The 18,961-nt window shown below is 37.6% G+C and overlaps 5 protein-coding genes, 1 non-coding gene and 1 pseudogene across 7 annotated transcripts; 5 read left to right on the forward strand and 2 right to left on the reverse strand.

Moving 5' to 3' along the window:
* Positions 1-486: 486 nt before the first annotated feature.
* On the forward strand, positions 487-568 carry TRNAS-UGA (transfer RNA serine (anticodon UGA)). The gene has a single exon. It is a non-coding gene; the product is annotated as a tRNA-Ser (tRNA).
* A 500-nt stretch (positions 569-1,068) lies between these two features.
* LOC18597769 (Transducin/WD40 repeat-like superfamily protein) lies at positions 1,069-5,500 on the forward strand. The gene is made up of 7 exons (XM_018120660.2): positions 1,069-3,097; positions 3,277-3,367; positions 3,466-3,623; positions 3,952-4,003; positions 4,111-4,190; positions 4,299-4,392; positions 4,484-5,500. The coding sequence occupies exons 1-7, from the start codon at positions 1,475-1,477 to the stop codon at positions 5,290-5,292; spliced, it is 2,907 nt and encodes a 968-aa protein (XP_017976149.2). The 5' UTR covers positions 1,069-1,474; the 3' UTR covers positions 5,293-5,500.
* Positions 5,501-5,825: 325 nt separating this feature from the next.
* LOC148762342 (uncharacterized) lies at positions 5,826-6,516 on the forward strand. The gene is made up of 2 exons (XM_088806118.1): positions 5,826-5,951; positions 6,040-6,516. Exons 1-2 carry the CDS (start codon positions 5,872-5,874, stop codon positions 6,407-6,409), a joined length of 450 nt encoding a protein of 149 aa, XP_088662244.1. The 5' UTR covers positions 5,826-5,871; the 3' UTR covers positions 6,410-6,516.
* A 1,357-nt stretch (positions 6,517-7,873) lies between these two features.
* Positions 7,874-10,098, forward strand: LOC18597770 (peptide transporter family protein). Its single transcript, XM_007026977.3, has 5 exons — positions 7,874-8,510; positions 8,606-8,663; positions 8,746-8,863; positions 8,949-9,066; positions 9,727-10,098. The coding sequence occupies exons 1-5, from the start codon at positions 7,968-7,970 to the stop codon at positions 9,778-9,780; spliced, it is 891 nt and encodes a 296-aa protein (XP_007027039.1). The 5' UTR covers positions 7,874-7,967; the 3' UTR covers positions 9,781-10,098.
* A 1,432-nt stretch (positions 10,099-11,530) lies between these two features.
* LOC18597771 (60S ribosomal protein L36) lies at positions 11,531-13,605 on the forward strand. The gene is made up of 3 exons (XM_088806832.1): positions 11,531-11,949; positions 12,056-12,205; positions 13,082-13,605. The coding sequence occupies exons 1-3, from the start codon at positions 11,938-11,940 to the stop codon at positions 13,547-13,549; spliced, it is 630 nt and encodes a 209-aa protein (XP_088662958.1). The 5' UTR covers positions 11,531-11,937; the 3' UTR covers positions 13,550-13,605.
* Positions 13,606-13,809: 204 nt separating this feature from the next.
* On the reverse strand, positions 13,810-17,350 carry LOC18597772 (putative E3 ubiquitin-protein ligase XBAT31; annotated as a pseudogene). Its single transcript, XR_016026442.1, has 8 exons — positions 16,774-17,350; positions 16,574-16,633; positions 16,406-16,477; positions 16,183-16,304; positions 15,950-16,090; positions 15,766-15,873; positions 14,902-15,163; positions 13,810-14,609 (listed from the first exon to the last, which is right to left on the reverse strand). The product of XR_016026442.1 is annotated as a putative E3 ubiquitin-protein ligase XBAT31 (transcript).
* A 1,013-nt stretch (positions 17,351-18,363) lies between these two features.
* On the reverse strand, positions 18,364-18,780 carry LOC18597773 (protein AGENET DOMAIN (AGD)-CONTAINING P1-like). The gene has a single exon (XM_007026981.3). The coding sequence runs from the start codon at positions 18,778-18,780 to the stop codon at positions 18,364-18,366; it is 417 nt and encodes a 138-aa protein (XP_007027043.3).
* Positions 18,781-18,961: the final 181 nt, after the last annotated feature.

An 18,961-nucleotide genomic window follows, 5' to 3' on the forward strand; every position in this document is an offset into this window, starting at 1 on the left:
TTGTTACCAATCTAGTAAAGTGCTATAATTATAGATTTAATTTCTTGAAGAAAAATATGGAAGAGAAATTTGAAGGAATATAAAAATAGGAAAAGCATAAACATGAAATTTAGGGCCTTTTCCTTCCCATCTTTTAAATGTGTGTGTGTGTGTATATACTTGAAGGCTTTGAGACTTGAGACTTGGATAGAAGTCTCACCTTGCAGTTTCTTTGCATGTAGATAAATAAAATAATGAAACTTTGTTTTGGATTAGTTTTGGTTTAATTAATTAATAAATATTAGTAGGAACTATCACAAAAAAATCCAAGAAAATTTTAACAGTGTGAATGGTATGAATATACTTCATTTTTGGAAAGGACATCTCAAAAAGTTAAGGAACTGTGTATAAGACATGGAGATTGGTTGCTAAATTGCATAATTGTGTAATTAAACCACATAAACATTAGAGTAGTGAATACTAGATTTCTGAAAGGCCTCTGCCACAGTCGGTATGTCCGAGTGGTTAAGGAGACAGACTTGAAATCTGTTGGGTTTCACCCGCGCAGGTTCGAATCCTGCTGCCGACGAATTGTATTTTATTTCTGCATGCCAAGGCCCAAGTTGCAAATCTCTCTACTTTTCAACTCAAACCCAAGCCTAAACATTTACCAAACCCATCCGTTTTGTTTCTTCAAGACAAGGCCCAAAATACACAATCCTTCCTCTCAAGTCAATCCCCTGTTTCAGTTTTTTTCATTCAAAAAAGGGTAAAGGTAATCAATTTTGGGTTTTCTATCCATTCCTTAATGTTCTGGAGCATGGGATTTTGCAGGCTGGTCACCGCTGGTGTTGTGTGGGAGTCGGTCTCTTTAATGTCAATATTGTTGTGTTGGGATTTGAGGTTGAGCCCATCAGGATGAGAACTTGGAATTTATATTTGGTTTCATCAGGGCAATGAATGTAACTTTTCTGTTTCAAAAAAAATCTATTCCTTAATGCATCAAAATAATGAACACCCATAATTTAAAGAGTTGGAGTTGAGTTTTGACCGAATTAGAGCTGAAAATTGCTTAATTTGTACCAAAAAAATCACTAGTAAAACATTCCAATCATGAAACTAGTTTGTGGGAGACCATGAACCATGACCTTTGAATGATGAAGAAGGTAGCAAGAAACATGTGGCGACTTCATGCGGATGCACAACTCCACCTTATAGACGTGAGGAGACTGTATCAGGATACATGTCACAACTAAAACGACCCTGTTTGACCGTTTCTCTTCCTTGTCCCCACTCCATAACGGGAACCTCCCTTCTTTTTCTCTCTTCCATCCTTCCTCTTTCTCTTTCCTTCCCAATCCCTCCCAAACACATCAAACCAAGAAAGAACAAAGATTAGTGGAATCGAGATTTATTTTGTAACCCCAATCTTTCTTTTGAAACGTAAGTTTCAATCTGAAAAGGGTTTTCTTTTTGTTTCATCGAATGTGATGAAATGGACAGTCGCAAGATGGATCGAAGGAAAACTATGACCATGAATTGGGATGGCCTACGAGACGATGACGACGAGTTCTTTGAATCCTACGATCGAATGTCCTCCGTTGTGCCTCTCGACTTGGCTTCTTCGGGTTCCGAAGATGAAGATGAAGATTTCGATGATTGCCGCATTTCTTTCGCTTCCGCGGTGTCGTCGGTTCATACTCCACAGTTCCGAGCTTTTGCCACGAAAGCGACCCCAATGTCTCCTGACTATGATATTTGGATGGCGTCTCCAGGGTCCGTTAAGGAACGGAGGCAGCGGCTTTTCCAAGGAATGGGCTTATCTCCTGACAAAGAGCTTCTCAGTTTCAAACGTGTGGTTTCCAACAAGGTCCCTAACGGTCAGGTTCAGACAACAACTAAAGTGCCCGTAGCCGTTACGAGTGTTTCCACAACAGATAATCAAGATAACAATGAAGATTCTTCGAAACCGGAACTGCCTCACTCTCCGCTTCCCATCCTGTTCGTACGATCCCGGTCCGAAGGGGAGATCGAGTCACTTTCGATTGAAAAGAAAAGAAAAGAAGAGCTTCTTGGTTCCATATCAAAGCAACGTCTCACGAGAACATCTTCTTTAATATCAACCCCACATGCGAAATCGTATCCGTACCAGGAAAGCATTAGAGCTTCCCCTAAGGGTGCAGGGAATAGTCGTACAATTAAGCAAAACGGTGGTTTAACCTCGATGTTTTCGAAAAATAGGTTCGGAGCTTTTTTCTTGATTAAGAATTTGGATACAGGGAAAGAGTTTATAGTCAATGAGTATGATCAAGATGGGATGTGGAACAAGCTAAGTGATCTTCAAACAGGGAAGCAGTTGACAATGGAGGAATTTGAGAAATGTGTGGGGTATTCGCCAGTGGTCAAGGAGTTAATGCGTCGAGAAAATGTTAACAGGATGATCGGTGATTCCGGAATTGATCGGAAGTTTAATTCTTATCTTTCGAAGAGTTTGAGGATGAGCAAGAGAAGAGGTGCAGCCGTGTTGAGAAGTATAAAAGGGGTGGCCAATTCCATGACATTGAGGGGCGAGAAGGAAAGGGAGAGTGTGTTAGCGCCGGAACCAAAGAATGGCGGCAAGAATGGAAATAACCAGTGGGTGAAAGTTAGACAAACAGGGAAGTCTTATAAGGAGTTGAGTGCTTTGCATTTATGTCAAGAAATTCAAGCTCATGAGGGATCGATTTGGACCATCAGGTTTAGTACTGATACAAGGTTTTTAGCGAGTGCTGGCGAGGATAAGATAATTCATGTGTGGGAAGTTCAAGAATGTGAGGTTATGTCGATGAGTGAAGGGAGTTTAACCCCAGGGAATTTAACCCCACTTCATCCGTCGCTTTCTAGTTCACCACTTCATCCATCGCTCTCCATGTCCCAAGATCAATCAGGACTTTTGGAAGCTGTAGGTAACCTACATGAGAAAAAGAAGAAGGGAAAGGGCTCATCTAGTAAAAAAGGCAATCAAATTCCCGATTATGTCCATGTGCCAGAAACTGTGTTTTCCCTATCAGATAAACCAGTCTGTTCTTTCAAGGGCCATTTGGATGATGTTCTAGACTTGTCCTGGTCTAGATCTCAGGTTTGATTCTTAGAATTCTTGCCATTTTTATTTAGAAAATGTAGTAGATCAAGATAAAACCAAATAATTTTTATTTTTCCAATCAAATAATTGGCCCATGTCATTGAATGTTTGTCACATATTATCCACAGATTCAATCTATATATATAACCTGTAGGGTGACTTTTATGGATTTGCAGCAACTGCTTTCATCTTCAATGGACAAAACTGTTAGATTATGGGACCTGGAATCAAAGAGCTGTTTAAAATTATTTGCCCACAATGACTACGGTAAGATACCATTCCATTTCAATTTCAACTAGAGTTCATGTTGAGTCTATCAAACTACAAACCTACTAATGGCTTTTGGTCTTTGTTTTCTTTGGCAGTAACTTGCATACATTTCAATCCCATGGATGACGATTATTTCATAAGTGGTTCACTTGATGCCAAAGTTAGAATTTGGAACATACCAGATAGGCAAGTTGTTGATTGGACTGATCTACATGAAATGGCTACTTCTGCTTGCTACACCCCCGATGGCCAGGTCCTGCTAAGTAACTTTTGTTGTCTACTGATTGCTTGAAACTGTTCATCCTGGTACAACATTCATGGTTTTACTTGGCTTTATCTCCTTAATTATCTTCTGATAGTTATAGACTCTGTATGTTATAGTTCAACTTCACCGTGGGTATAATTCTTTAGAGGTGTTTTTGGTACCTAATAAGATTTGAAATGCTAATCAAGCTTATATTATACTATTTCCTTGAAGTTTCACGGTACCGCTTGACCTGCTTAAATTTTTTTATGAAATGGTTTTCCTCAAAGATAAGCTCCTCCCCTTTCTAAATTATGCATGTTTTTCATTACTGAAGGGTGCTATAATTGGTTCACATAAGGGCACTTGTCGCATGTACAGTACTAAGGGTATGGTTTGCTCTTTCGGGTTCAAATTTGTATACAGTTTTCTATTCAAAATTTACTATCTCACCATGAATACATTATAATTATTCTCATTTGAACTGGTGATCTAGATTACAAATTAACTCAGTTAGAACAGATTACCATTCAAACCAAGAAGAAGGCTCATGCTAAAAAGATTACTGGATTCCAGGTAACTTTACCAATTTTGCGTTCAAGTTCATATCCATATACTCTACCATTCCCCCATTGTTTTTTGGAGTTAAATTACTTATAACCTGAAGGCTTTCCTTCTGAACAGTTTTGCCCAATTAATCCATCCGAAGTACTCATTACCTCTGCTGATTCTCGAATACGAATTCTGGATGGTTCAGAGGTCATTTACAAATTTAAAGGTATCATTTCCGGAAAAAAACATTGGAGCCTTATTTTCTTACTTGTCAGTTCGAGTCAAAAATAATGCATATGTTCTTGGTTATCTGTCAGGGTTTCGAAATACCAGCAGTCAAATCTCAGCTTCATTTACTTCAGATGGAAAATATATCGTAAGTGCAAGTGAAGATTCTCAGGTATTTGTTTGGAGGTACGATGAGTCTCGGAATACAGGCGCAGGGAAAAGAAGTGTGATCACTGCTCGGGGTTACGAGTATTTCCCATGTAAAGATGTTTCGGTAGCAATCCCATGGCCTGGTACTATAAGAGGTGAAGCTCCATCAATGCCGATAGCACATTCGAAAAGGCACTCGAAACGATCCCCGCCGCAGCAAACTAATACTAACTGTGAATCGCCGACCAAAGAAGACAGCCCTCGAGCGAACAACAACAAGAAAGGCTTGCCCCCACTTCCCAAGAAAAACAACAACAACAACAATGTAGAGAGAAGTGTAACCCCTCCAGAAGAAGAGCTTCCTCAAATTTCTCGTACAGATACTGGGATTGGCGAGTCACCGTCCATTTCGAAGTCTTCCTCCCTAAGGTATGGCGATTCGCCTTCTGTTTCCGCTGCTAGCAACCTAAATGCTTCTTCCTCGATACGAGCTGGGGATTCACCTTCTATCTCTTCTGCTTCCAATCCAAGTTCTGCCTCAATAAGATACGGTGATTCACCTTCTATCTCTTCCGCCACACCGTCGTCGTCTTGGTCTGCTTCTTGGTCTTGGTTCGATGTTGGCGGCCATGGAAATCATCATACGCAAGCAACAGCTTGGGGCCTAGTAATCGTCACGGCCACAGTGGGAGGTGAAATCAGGATTTACCAAAATTTCGGGTTACCACGTAGAATCGGCCGCCTCTAAGAATTTTTTTTACTTCCCTTCCTTTTACCCAAACAAAGCTTCTGACTTTAGAATATGAATTATACACAGGAATTTATAGAATTTTACATGACAAGCACCATGCAATTAAATTAAACTGCAAGAGTGGTTTTTTTTTTAATTTAATTTTGTAAAGGTTTAAGCTTTTTTATCAGATTCTTTTTGTAGATTAATTAATTCTGTTAATCGAATTTCATACACGATTATTCAATTATGATTTCATAATTGGTCAAAATCTAAATCTTTTGTTCACATTTTTTTATCTCCTTTTCTGTCTCAACTTTAATAAATTATTTCGATAATTCTATAAAATATCACTGGCCTAATTATAAAATTTCAATTCATAAATATGTAAACATAGATATTCAAATAAACTTATGAGTATTTAATTTTTAGAATTTTTTATTTTAAATTTATTTATTTTTTAACAACAAGAGGCTGCTTCAGGCTTTAATATTTCCCTTTTTAATAAAAAAAAGGGCTTAAAACTTGACGTTATTGGCTCATGACTGAGATTCAGTTCGCATTTGTGGCGCGAAAAGTATAGCAGAGAAAATAAGAATGGAAGATTCTGCTCCTTTGGCCACCGTAGAAGACATCCAAAAACGCCTCCTCCGCCCTCCCTCGCTTCACACTTCGCCGTACTCTCTTTTTCTCTCCGTCTAGTCAAAGCGACTCCGGTTCCCTTGAATATCTGGTTTGATTAATTGAATATTTTCCTCTTTGCAGGGAAGGCTTAAACTCTTCGCAATTGAAAGTGAGTTTGAAACAGAGTGGAACGGTTAAAAAGAAGCTGGAAGATTACTTACATCCGGTCCTGCTGGCGGCAGTCTCATCCAAGATCGGTCATTCAAAGAAGGCAAAAGCAGAGACGGGATTGAAAAGAGAGGTTAGGGGATTCGAGTGGCCTGTCGATGAACTCAAGGTGTTCGTGGAAGACGATTCGAGGATCGCTAACAGAGCCAGTTGGAGAAATAGAGAAGCCGTTGACCTTAACAATGATTTCGATGCGATCGGCGACGGCGGAGATGAAAATGAAGAGATCGCTTCCCCGTTTCAGCGTTTCGAAAAAACGGCGTTGAAAAATTTCAAAAGTTGAAGATTTAAAAATTCAAAAGATTCAGGCCAGGTTCGTTTGTTCGTTATGATTGGCATACAGAGTGCTAAGAAATTCGCGCGTTGGCAGAGTAAATTTTCCATTTCTTACTTTTTACAATTTGTTTAAACCCCCGGGAGAAAAATAGTTTCTTTATGGTTTGGTTTGATAATGGAAATTATTTTGACGAAAGATAATTTTTTTAAAAAATAATTATATTGAAAATTTTAATACATTTTATTGTTGAATAAATTGAAAAATAAAAACATAATATAAAAAAACACTTAAACTATTCAAGAAAATTCAAATAAATTTTTATATTTTTTTTACTTTTAATCATGCTCTTATAATTTTATTTTAAGTCAAATAAATTATTATATTTTTTATTTTGAATCAAATAAACTTTTATAATTAATGATTAACTTAGTCAAAATATCATTTATTATTTTATGTTATATAACGCTAATATGGTATACTAAAATATTGTTCTATGTTGACATACAATAATTGATGATGATATAATATAGTAATTTAATATAATAACATGATCATGTGACATTTTTTACTTTTCATGTTAAAGTCATGTTAATGGCATATAAATGTAAAATGACAAATGATATTTTTACTAATGACAATAAATCAATTATTACTTATAATGGCTTGTTTAATCCAAAATAAAAGTATGAGAGCTTGATTAAATGTAATAAAAGAATAAAAATGTATTTAAATAATTTTAAATTATTTAAGAATTTATTTGAAAATTATGTCAAAAATATATGTTCTGACACTAATTGACAGAGGAGGTCGAGATAATGATGGATTGGTAGGCATGTCAAAGAGAGGAGGGAGGAGATGACAAAGGGTTTGGAAAATTATTTTACGTTTTTGGAAGATGTAAGATAAGTTTCTTAAAATATAAATTTAATTCGTTGACTCCAAAAATTTTCATATTTTTCCTCTTCCAAATATGAAAAAATATTAAATGTTTTTCCTTTTCTCTTTAAGATTTGAAGCTTGATTTAGTTTACTAGGTTTTTTCTTTTATTTTTTTTCTATCTTTTTGCGTTCTCAAAATTTACTAGATAAATGATGAAAATGGCTTAAAACTAGAATTAATTCATTCAAACATAAAAAAAAATTACATCTGAAAACGATTTTCTTATTTTAATTTTGAAATTAAAAAAAATAAAGTAAAAAATAAATTGATTTAAATTTTTTTTTATTTTATTTAATGTGTTGGACAATGAAACCCAAACAAAATGTGGATAAACCTTTTCAACTGAGGTGGGCCTGACCAATTCTGTGTGGACCAGTTGGCCCATTCTAACCAACATGTGGATCAAATTCCGCCTAACGAATCCTGAATTCCTTCACCAGGATAAGTGCCGTACCGGGGAAGCCTCTCGGAGTTTTTCTTAAATACGACCGCGTTTTACTTCCCTCTCCAGATTTGAATTCAAAATCAGATCCATTTCCCCGCGCCGCTTTCTCCCGAAAGTCTCGCTGCACTGTCCAGAAAAGCCATCGGTAATCCAATTAGATCTCTCCTTGTTTCCAAAAAATGAACTCAGTAAATTCACCAATAGCCTACACCGTCGAAGACAAAGACCTAGACGACGCCGCATTGTGGGCGGTAATTGACTCGGCCGCCGCCTCCCACTCCTCCTCCAAACACCGTAAAACCTTAGCAATCAAATTCCCCAACCACCAATCCCCGCTCACCCCCGCATCCCACCCCTCTCCGCCCCAAAAAATCCCCCATCAAAACCCTAGCCATCACCTTTATTCCCCACCTAACACCAATCACCGGCGACTCGCTAATGCCGGTGAAGACTACCACCGGCCATACAAGATAGCGAGGTCTTGCGCTTCCGAGGTCAGCGAGTCAAGCCCGATGGCAATAGTGCAGAGGACCCCAATCGCTTCTTTTCCGGAATACCGGTCACCGGAGACGTACTTGTCGCCGGGGTTCGGAGGTAATGGATCGGAGGTGTCTCTGGAGAGTTGCGGAAGGAGCGATGAAAAGGAAGGAATGAGGCATAGCTTGTCCGGGAAGTTTCCTTCGGTTGAGCTGTTTAAGGAGTATCAGAATGCAGCCATGGCGGTAATTAAAGCTTCTACCGTCAGAAATTATCCTTTAGCGTTTTAAAAACAAATTTACCTAACATTTGAAAAAAAAATGTGTCATTAAATGAACAGATATTGGAGAAATCTGATTATACTATGATATCCGGAAATCCTTTCATTAAAAAATCAGGTAAATTAAGTCTGGTTCTCCTCTTTACTCTTACCATAATTTGACATTAAAAGGTAAAATGGGGTGTGTTCATGTTATGTAGGTTGGAGGAAAATATCGTTTTATTTCAATCTCTCTTTTGAAATCAAAGACAAGAACATTGAATTCGATGAAAATCGAAATGTTCAGCGGGCTGAATTCGTGGTTCGGGCTTATATGCAGTATGTTCATTTTAAGCTCTTGAAGATCTACTCCTTTGATGTTTACTACTATTTTTTGCATTATTTTCTTTCATCATGTTACTAGGGGTGGACGGTTCTCGGATGGATGGGGCTCGTGTGAGCGGAGGGAGAAGAGATTTCTAAAACCAAACCATGATATACCAAGTACAGCAGAAACTAGAGCTAAGAACAAAGCATGTCAGGTGGGTGTTTTCTTTTGACTACTCTCACATTTCAAGTCCAGGTTTCATGTGGCATTTTAAGTTTGGGTTAATCTCATTTCTAAATGCTGTCCCAAGATTTTGCCTGCTGTTTGTTTACCTAGAAATATTAATCCTGCTAAAAATTATGTAAAGTTCAAGTATTTAGTTTGAGTTAGAAATCTTCAGGGTATTAATGCTTTATTCATGGTTGCATAATGACTTCTTATTTGGATTCTCTAGAAACTTGTTATTGTCACTAGTGAAAATATAGACTTGGCATGAGTTACAATTTCCATGGAAAAAGAAAAAATTTAACCTAAGACGGGGGAAATGGTGGGATTTTGATTTCTCAGAGATCATTGAGGATGCCTAGTTAAGAAGTATTACAACCATATACTAGTGTTTTTCCAGCAGAAAGCGGTTTCTTTTAACAAACCATCCTTAAGCTAATCAACAATCAGAAATATGGTGCTAATATAGTGCTTTTGTTCTTCCCCATTTTTCAATCTTAGGAAACCATAAATCTACAAGTTTTATTGGATCAGTTTATTCGTACCAATGAAGATTTATTTACACAGAAACTGACTCATTGTGAATCTGTGATGTTCATATGTTATTTTCTCTGCTTAAAGTTCAGATCTTTGTGAACATTGTTTGCAGGACCTGCTAGGAATTGGAGAGTATCGTCCTGGTGCAAGCCAATTTCGGCAATAAAGATACCCATTCATTGTTTTCACCTAATGCTGCACTTAATTCTCTGACATTAGAAGAATCACAGCCGGAGAGATCCATCAATTTAGATTTTCTTGCCTATAACTTGAGCAGGTAAAAAGAAAACAAAAAAGAAGAGAGAACATTTCAGCTTAAAATGCTATCTGAGGGTCAAGAATGCTAGTTGCCCCCCATATTACTCATCTGCCCTTCAAAGCTTGTCTTTTTAAATGATTAAAGGAAGAAAAAATAAAGAGTTTCTTGGTGAATTTAAAATAGAATGCTTTGTCTTCGAGGAGTTAAAACTCAGGGCAGTAGCTACTCTGTTTGTTCCCTGGTGCACTGGTACAAGTAAATTTATTACTGACAAATAGCCAATAATGAACTGGTCTCGATTCAAAGTTTCCCACCTGAGTATCACTGTTTTGATGATTGACATGAGGGGGGGAGCCACACACCATTTCTGGTGCTCCTGGAGCAGCACTTTATCGTCATTCATTAGTTTTAAGAATCAGACGTCTGAGGAATTGAGAAGCCTTTGGAACAGAGCTACAACAACAAACTGAACAGTGAACAGAGCTTGTGGACCAAAAGGAAAGAAAAAGGTAATCCCCCCCTTCTCTCGAAATGCAGGACGAAACAGTTCATGTGCACCAAAGCAGAACCATTTTCCTTTTTCCATGTGTTTTTTACAACTCTTTTTAACGGTATCTTTTGCTCTCTCCCCCTTATATTTAAAATATCACAAGTTACCGGTCGTGACAACGGGCGTGCTAGCTTTTTCAGAAATGGCTTCAGGGTCCCCATAAGGGATGAGTTCATAATGATGTCAATTTTTTTTATAAGTGATAGTTTGAATTTGATATTTATCAATATAAAATCTGAGCTTTTATTTCATCAATTATGTGATTCTTTTACTTTTGGTAATTGGTAGGAAGGAAGGGAAATAAAAAAAATAAAAGAGAAAGGAAAATTATTAATTTTAAATGTTTGATTCGAAAAATGAAAATTAAGAAAAATTATTTGAATGGGTGTATAGATTTTATTTATTATTAGTGAATTAAATATTGTTAACTCACTGATAAACAAATTTAAAAGTTAAGAATTTTCGAAAATAAATATTTATAATTTTAAAAATATTTAACTTATATATTTATAAGTTAACGTTTTGTGATAAAATGATAGTCTATAGATATTATATATGGGTAATATATTAAATATAAATAAATAGATTATTTAAGTAAATAAGTGATTTCTTCCCATTTTTTAAGAAATCTGATTTAGAAAGAACGGAAAGATGCAAATCTCTTCATTTTTCTTCTCTTATTTATATCCAAGAAAAAAGAAACATTATTTTCCTTCTAGTTTCTCTCTTTCTTTCATCTTTCTTTCTCACCAAACACAATTGTTAGGGATGGAAATTATTCAGATTCCAGGATCAAATGTCACTCCCTTGACGATGAAACATACAAGTTGCAGGTTCAAACGTCCGTAGAACCATTGGCTTTTGGACTCTTAATTCATAAATTGGGCATTGGGACAATAATTTGCATTCCCACAGTCCTTTGATCCTCTCTAACATAACAGAAACTTTTGTTTACATTGCATTAATGGAAGTTCCAACATGATGGGGAATTTGCAAAACAAGGGATCTTTGGGAAGAACGGGTATGAAACTATAAGGGGTATTTTGGTCATATGGGAAAGATACTGGCCCTGCCGTGGAGTCAAGAGTCAAGCTGGCCCACTCTGCATTGTCATGTTCTCTTTTCTCTCGCCCCGGGACAAAAAATTATTCCACTTCCTCTCCTTCCTCCTCCCCTTCTGTCTCCTCAACAGGGGAGATGTCCAAGTGAAAACGGTAACACGTCCCTTTCTTTTCCTTCCCCCTAGCTCTTTCTCTCTTGATTGTGATGTAATTTTCAGTTTGAATTGAAAATGCTCTTTGGCTTGGATTAGAGAAGGAAAGTTTACTTGGTTCTTTGATCTGCACTGTTTTGTACTATAAGCTGCCATTCTTTTCAACCCTTTTTCTTTTCATTTTCTTAATGGAGCTCGATGGTGGAAATAACATCTAATTCTCTATCTGAGGTGACTTCTCTCGGTACATCAATCAATCCTTGCGGTTTTCCAGTGTACTTGGAAAAAGAAGTGAAATCTCATGGCTCAACGGGTACTACTTGTCTCTCTTTCAGACCGATGGTTCTTACTTTCTTCTGGTTTTTTATTTGCTGTATTGAGAAGTTGACATGATGAATGAAACATTTTTGTCGGTGCAGGAAGAAGGGTGGCCGCTGGGCCTTCAACCATTGAATGCAAGAATTGGGTTGGTGAGAACTCGTGATTTCTCTGGTTCAGTTTCATTCAGTACTTTGCTTACCGCTTCTCCCAGTTCCTCTAGCATTTCTTCTTCAGATCTTGACACACAGGTCAGTCTTTTGTTCTCCTTAATACAAAGATTTTCCTGTTTCTTTTAGTTTTTAACAGAAGAGAAGCCACTGCCGTGTAGCCAACTGGTTTTAACAAACTTTATATTAGAGAACAAATGCTTGATTTTTTGTTTCCTTTTCCATATAAATGTACGAAAAACAATCAACAGGGCCGCCTGTGCTTTTAACTGAAGTTCTAACTGCAACTACAGTGAGTTAGTGACCACCTTTTTCTTTCTTTGTTGAATTCCTGAATCCTGAAAACTCTTAACATGCACTAGGAGAAAGCCAGACTAAAAGGGCACCCCTGCACCGTTTCTATCAATGTTCAATTCTGCTTTCCGTACACTAATGTTAAGTTTGTAAGGGGTTTTCACTCCCGTCCAGGTGTACCGTCTCTATTCAGTAAAAAGCAAAGCCTGATGCAGCAGCTTTGCTCCTTTTTCACATGGTCTTATTATGATTGTGTTTTGACTGCATTATGTTCTTCAATTGCTCCAACAATATATTAAACTTATATCAATATGTTTAACAAGATGAGAACAAAAGGGCAGATGCCCACAAGACCTCGGATCACTAGCTGATTGATCTGTTTAAAGTGGCTTGTCATGCTAGGTGAGGTGACTTTGGGGTCCCAGAGCATGGTCTAAAAGATCATTAAACTGTCACTTCCAAGCTTCTGCAATGATTCTTGCATGCATTGATCCAAAAACCTAGTTCCCATCTCTGCTTGTTCTTTATTAAAAAAAAAGGAGACAATCTGCAACACTTTTTTGAGAGTTTGGATGCAAACAAAGCTAAATTTCACAACTTATATTGCTTTACCTGGTTTTGTGTTTTTGATTAATTCTTTGTTTTTTCTTGTAATGATTTCAGTCCACGGGATCTTTCTTCCATGACAATAGCATCACGCTTGGAAGCCTCCTAGGAGCGTCTAGCTTTCTGGAGCTCTCTAGGAGATCAACCAGGAGAAGAACCACAGAAACCTTGAGAGACCAGAAGTCTAGGCCCTGGTTGTTCTCATTATGTTCAAAACTAAGCACCGACGCCGTGGACACTAACAACGCTCACTCTCTTGGTCATTTTCTTGAAGTAGAAAGGAGAGCCGCCAACATTTACAGAAGGAATCAAACCCCTACTGCCTATGGACCTGATGATTTCTCACAGGTAATGCATACTTCAGAACCGAATTCACTCTTCGTCGGTGACCAGATTGCTCCTGGTTCTAATGCTGCATTGAGTGCAGAAGATGGTAGGAAATCCGACAGGGAACTACTGGAACATGGCAATGGATATGGAGTTCCATTACTGCTTTCATGTTTGTGTGGACAACTCATCAAATGAGGACTTCTCACTGAACATTTATTATGTTTTCTTTATAAAATTTATTCTCGATCTCATTTTCGTTCTTTAAACTACAAATCTATATCTTAATTACACTGCTTGTTGACGAGATTCATTAAAGATACCAAAGGGTTTTTCCCTTGCAACGGTGTTGCATTCACAATCAGCCTTGCAGAACTTACAAACATAGATCAAACCAAGCTTGCCTCACTGGTCAGTCACAGACTCACAGCTCTGCTTTAAAGGGATGCAATGAAAAATGCAGTACAATAAACTCAGTTGGCTTTAAGTAATTAAAGTTTATATAACCGACAATTACGAGCATCCATTGAAAATATGACTCCATTATGTTTCTTGGGAAAAATAGTACTCCATCGCTTCTTCATTCGAAAGAGCAGACTGTGTTGACAAGATTCTACCAATTTGAACTTTACAAAAGTATTTAATGACTCTTGTGCTCATCTTCGCTCATTATATTCGATACAAACCACGATTAAAAATGGAGTTCAAAGTGCATACCAAATATACTCTCCGTCCTGAAGCAACATGAACATCAGTACCTTGGCTGGTTCATCAACCAATAAGACAGGAAAGGAGATCCATGGCTGTTGCTTGTTGGAACTTCTCGTTCCCTTCACTGCATTCAGCTGGCACTTTTCCTACCACGGCTACCCATTTTCCCAAATGAGCTGATGGCCGATAAACCCTTTAAACTGCTGCTTCCTTCACTGAAATTGGACTTCCTAGATTTAATTGGCTTAGAGGGGCTAAATTCTGGTCCTGTATCATTGTTGGTGATATTTCCACAACTCAGCCTTAAAGGAGGACTAGCTTCAGCTGCTTCAGCTTCATTGTTGTTGATTTTGGCAACAGCTAGTTGGGTGATGCCCCTGCGGCAGAAGGGGCAAATTGGGACTACAGGAGATGATGTTAGTGGATTGGGCTTCTTGTGGCAGCAAAGAGCTAAGGTGCAATGAGCACACATCCGGTGACCACATTGTCTAATCTCTATTGTGCATAGCTGGTCAAAGCATATGCAGCATACATCGACATCACTAGCCTGTTTGAGAAGATTCACCAGTTAATTAAAAACAGAAAAACATACATATTCCAAATAGAATATTAATTCTTTATTCCTGCACATCACTACTCAAAATATAGTTTCTTTCAAGCCAAAATTAGCAATAAAATTTCCACAATGTAATATATAGAACAAATCAGATGGTGATGCTCCCTTATTATTCATCTTGGATTATTCACACCTGATAACCTTGCAATCCATACATGATACATCTTAATTTGTCTTTGTTTAGCCGTGAAAGTAAAACTGCAATTGTCCTGGTTGAGATTACCTCAGAGGTAGTGTCATGATCTGCTTCGACCTCAGAATCTGATGCACATGGAAGTGCATGAATTGTATCCTGCAAAATGGCTTTCTCCCTCTCTCGGTTTGCTTCCATTAAGGCCTTCTCCAACAATTCTTTTGCTTCTGGATTAAGATCGCTTATGAACCTTAAAGGCAATGGCCAAACAAGAGGTTCTGCAGATGCAGGGTCCAATAAAGCAGCACATGCCTCATGTTTGTGCTTCAAAGCAATTAAATATGGTATTCTCCTGCAGAAATGCAAACCACATGCCCGAAACTATTTTTTGTTAATCGATAACAAAAACAGAACAGTATTAAACAAATTAATGCCTATAGTGTTGAATGGAAGTTCAACAGTAGTTGTTATCACGGTTTTGGTATTGTACTGCTGCATTCATGATATAAATACTATTGACGAGAGTTCCGATTGATATTTTAATCAGAAAAGAAATTATTTCATAATTCTGCTGTCCTAAAACATAATAAAGTTTTAAAAAATTCAATTTCCTACAGATTTTAGGGTTTGAGAGCGCATCTAATCTTTGCTGGGCTTTGAAAGTTTATATTACTTGGCACATCATAAGCTTATAGTTTAAGTGTCAAGCTGAAATCAAGGTACTTTTCGTTAAAATCAAATCGACCTTCCGACCATGAAAGCTATATCCAGTGTGCCCAGAGCCAAGGTCTCTAAGTGGATAAACTAAAGGTATTGTCACTGTGGCTGATCTCACATCAGTCCATAATAATGCAGAAGTCATGAATGAAATTTTCTTTTAATTTATTTGTTAAAACAAGAAAGTAAAAATTGAATTTCCTCCCTCCTTTTCCACATTTGCTTATCAAGGCTTACCCATATGAATCTGGTTGAAGCCTATCTGCTCCCCAAGCAAGCAATTTCCTGATACACTCTATAGAACCCCCAGAGGCAGCAAAATGAAGAGGAGTGCTGCCAGGGTAGCTGCAGAGAGGCCTAAAATCAATTCAAATTCACGACTGACAATGATCAATGAATAGAATGGAAGCAAGATAATTACCCATTTCCACCAGTTGAAGCACAAACAAGAGCCCCATTATCTAAGAGGGCATGAACACAATTAGACCATCCTTGGCGAGCCGCCAAATGCAGTGGAGTAGCACCATTTTCATCCCTTATGTTCACAAATCTAGCAAAGCCCCTACAAATTTGCAATGCCATCAAACAATCAGAGAATAATCACATAGTTCACCGATTATTTTGCCAGTTTTTGCAAGTGTCAGAGGGAGAGACCAAGAATCTGCTAGGGGGCTGCTATGGGCAGCAGAAAGAAGAGCTTGCAGGCAATCAAAATGACCATAGTACGCAACATAATGCAAGCAGGTTCTTCCTTGGAGTGAATCAAACATCAATACCTGATTAATTATAAACATTACCATCGATCAATTTCTTTGTAACAGACAAAGTAGTAAAAAAATTGCAGCAGAAGAAAAAAAAAGAATCAAACTCGCCATACATATGCTCCTCTCTGGATTAACATTTTGACGCAATCAGTCTTCCCATGCATTGCAGCCAACATCAACGGGGTCTAAACCAAGCACAAGCATAACAGATCATGAGATAGAAATCAAAAGACAATCTATCAGAAACATGCAAAACAAGGATTCCATGTCTGAACTTATACCTGTCTATGGCGATTCAAGATATCTGAATTGGGACATCGATCTAACAGAAATGAGAGAACCTACACCAATGATCAAACCAAACACCAAAACCAAAGAATCCCAGAAAGAAGTCATCATCATTGTCTCCCCTCCAAAAAAAAAAAAAACGCAGAGAAAATCCCAAAATCCAGCAAAATCAATTACGAAGCACCAAACCCACCTCGATCTGACCATAGACAGCTGCCACATGCAGAATAGACGACCTCCCATATCTAGTTGTCCTCTTTAAGGTATTTGGCTCTGCTTCAACCATTGCCTGCACCATCTCCAAGTCACCTGTCTGAACAGCACTGAACAAAGAAGTCTCATGGTTTTCTCCGCAACTAAGCTTTTGACCCATCACCTCCTTTCCACCTTATCTGTCACTTAACCGACGGAGGACTGTCCCAGAGACTGCCTCGCGCGCCACCTCTAGGTGGTGGTGGTGGTGGTGGCGGTGGTGGTGGTGATGGACCTGATGGGGATAGTGGTAGCAATGATTGAGAGTTTCTCAAAGTGGAATGGCTTATCTATTTGTACTAGACACAAAGGAACTGAAGCCTCGTAGTTTGGTCCGAGATTTCGGGCAATTATCAAAATTCAATTCGGACATATTAAGATTCTTTTTATGCATTGTTCTTTCGCCTTTCCCCCGAATTAGAATTGTTACGTGGTAACATTGTCTGAACAGTGTCAAGCACTCGTTTCCCCTCCATAACCGAAAGATCACTCGTCAAAAATAGAGACCATAATTGTTTGTTTCTTTTATTCTATCTTGCCCCTTTTAACGGATCTTCAAATAAAATTTTTGACTTTCATACTATAAAATATGATAGTATTATTAAAAAATATTTTGATTTTATTCAAAGATTTATGAGACAATAGCTTTTCTTCTTTAGACTCTACTTCCCTCATTGTCACCGTCCTTGGCATCAACATAGTTCAACCTTTTCCTTTTTGGTGTTTTGTGTTAATTAACTACAGCTCAAAAGCAAGGCAGCATCTGAGTATTAGGAAACAAAATTAAAACAAAAAGAGAGGTGAAAAACACATTATGCTTTAAGGGGGTCACATTATTACACGTCCTTTTTTGCTTTGATTGCACGCATGTTTAAGAAAATATATTATATGTGATTTCGTTTATAATTTTACGCTATGTATTTATAATTAAGTTTTTTACATTAATATTTTTTATTTTAATTAATAATATAAAATTACAAAAAAAAATCAAATAAAATAAAATTTTTTAATTCCGATAAAATTACTTTAGAAAGGGATGGACCATGCATGACAAGAATATCATGTTCCAACACATAATACATCGAGAAGGTGATAAAAATAAATAAATAACTAAATCCAATCAAAACCCATAAGCAATTAAAAGTTTGTTTTTCGAATGCTTGCTTTAAAACATTGATTCCTTTCGCATCTTTCCTAATATTTTAAGTACATATTTTAATGTTCTTAAGCAATGTTTTTTCTTTGTTTAGACTTTGATTAACTAATATTAGCAAAGTACATCGCGCCAAAGCCTTTTGAACATCAAGAAAAAATCAAAAGACATTAATCAGATGGGGAAGACCATAAAATCAAACTGAAAGAGCCATCAACGTTGGCGATTACCACAGCACTGTTTCATCAAATTTACAATCGAAAAATCTTGAATGCAAACAACTCCTAGAAATAAAGAAAAAAAAAAAAAGAAAGAACAGAAACAGATTCAAGCAATAACAGAAATTTGCCCAAAGAAAAGAAGTGATCAAAACGAGCTCTACTTGGAAGAAACCCAGTTGCCATCGCACCATTCCAGATTATTTCTCAACTGAGAAACAGGATACAAGATCTCATCCCCGGTGGTAGGAAAATAGACCAAATACCTTGACCCTTGTCTCCCGGTAATCCTCCCAACCCACCAACCATCATTGTCGAAAGCATCCACTCTTTGGAGATAAAAGAAAAACCAAGTAACTTCCCCTATGGTTTTTGGTGGCACTGGTCGGACCTCGTCAGCAGTAACTATCTCAACCAGAGGCCGAGACTGATCTTCCTCTTCGACCAAGGTCTTGTACTGAACCTTGTAGTGGCTGTCCTTCAGTCGGGATATCACCGTGGCTTCGTAGTATGAGCCCAAGAAGCCTTCTTCCTTGCTGCACACTTCAACTTCATCGCCTTTGCAAAACACCGCCATTGTTGCACACAAGGAAACAAAGAAGAACTAGAGAATGCTCTGCGAGATTTGTGAAGCAAAAAGAAGGAAGAATGCAAGTGTGCGAAGCTATCATCTTCAGGGTTTCTTTTTTATAGACGCGTAGAGGCGGTTTAGGTGGTTTTCCTGATCATAAAAGAAGAAGAAAGTTGTTCAGGTCGTG

This window comes from Theobroma cacao, chromosome 5 (assembly GCF_053813885.1).
Source record: "Theobroma cacao isolate CCN51 chromosome 5, ASM5381388v1, whole genome shotgun sequence".
Taxonomy (NCBI): domain Eukaryota; kingdom Viridiplantae; phylum Streptophyta; class Magnoliopsida; order Malvales; family Malvaceae; genus Theobroma; species Theobroma cacao.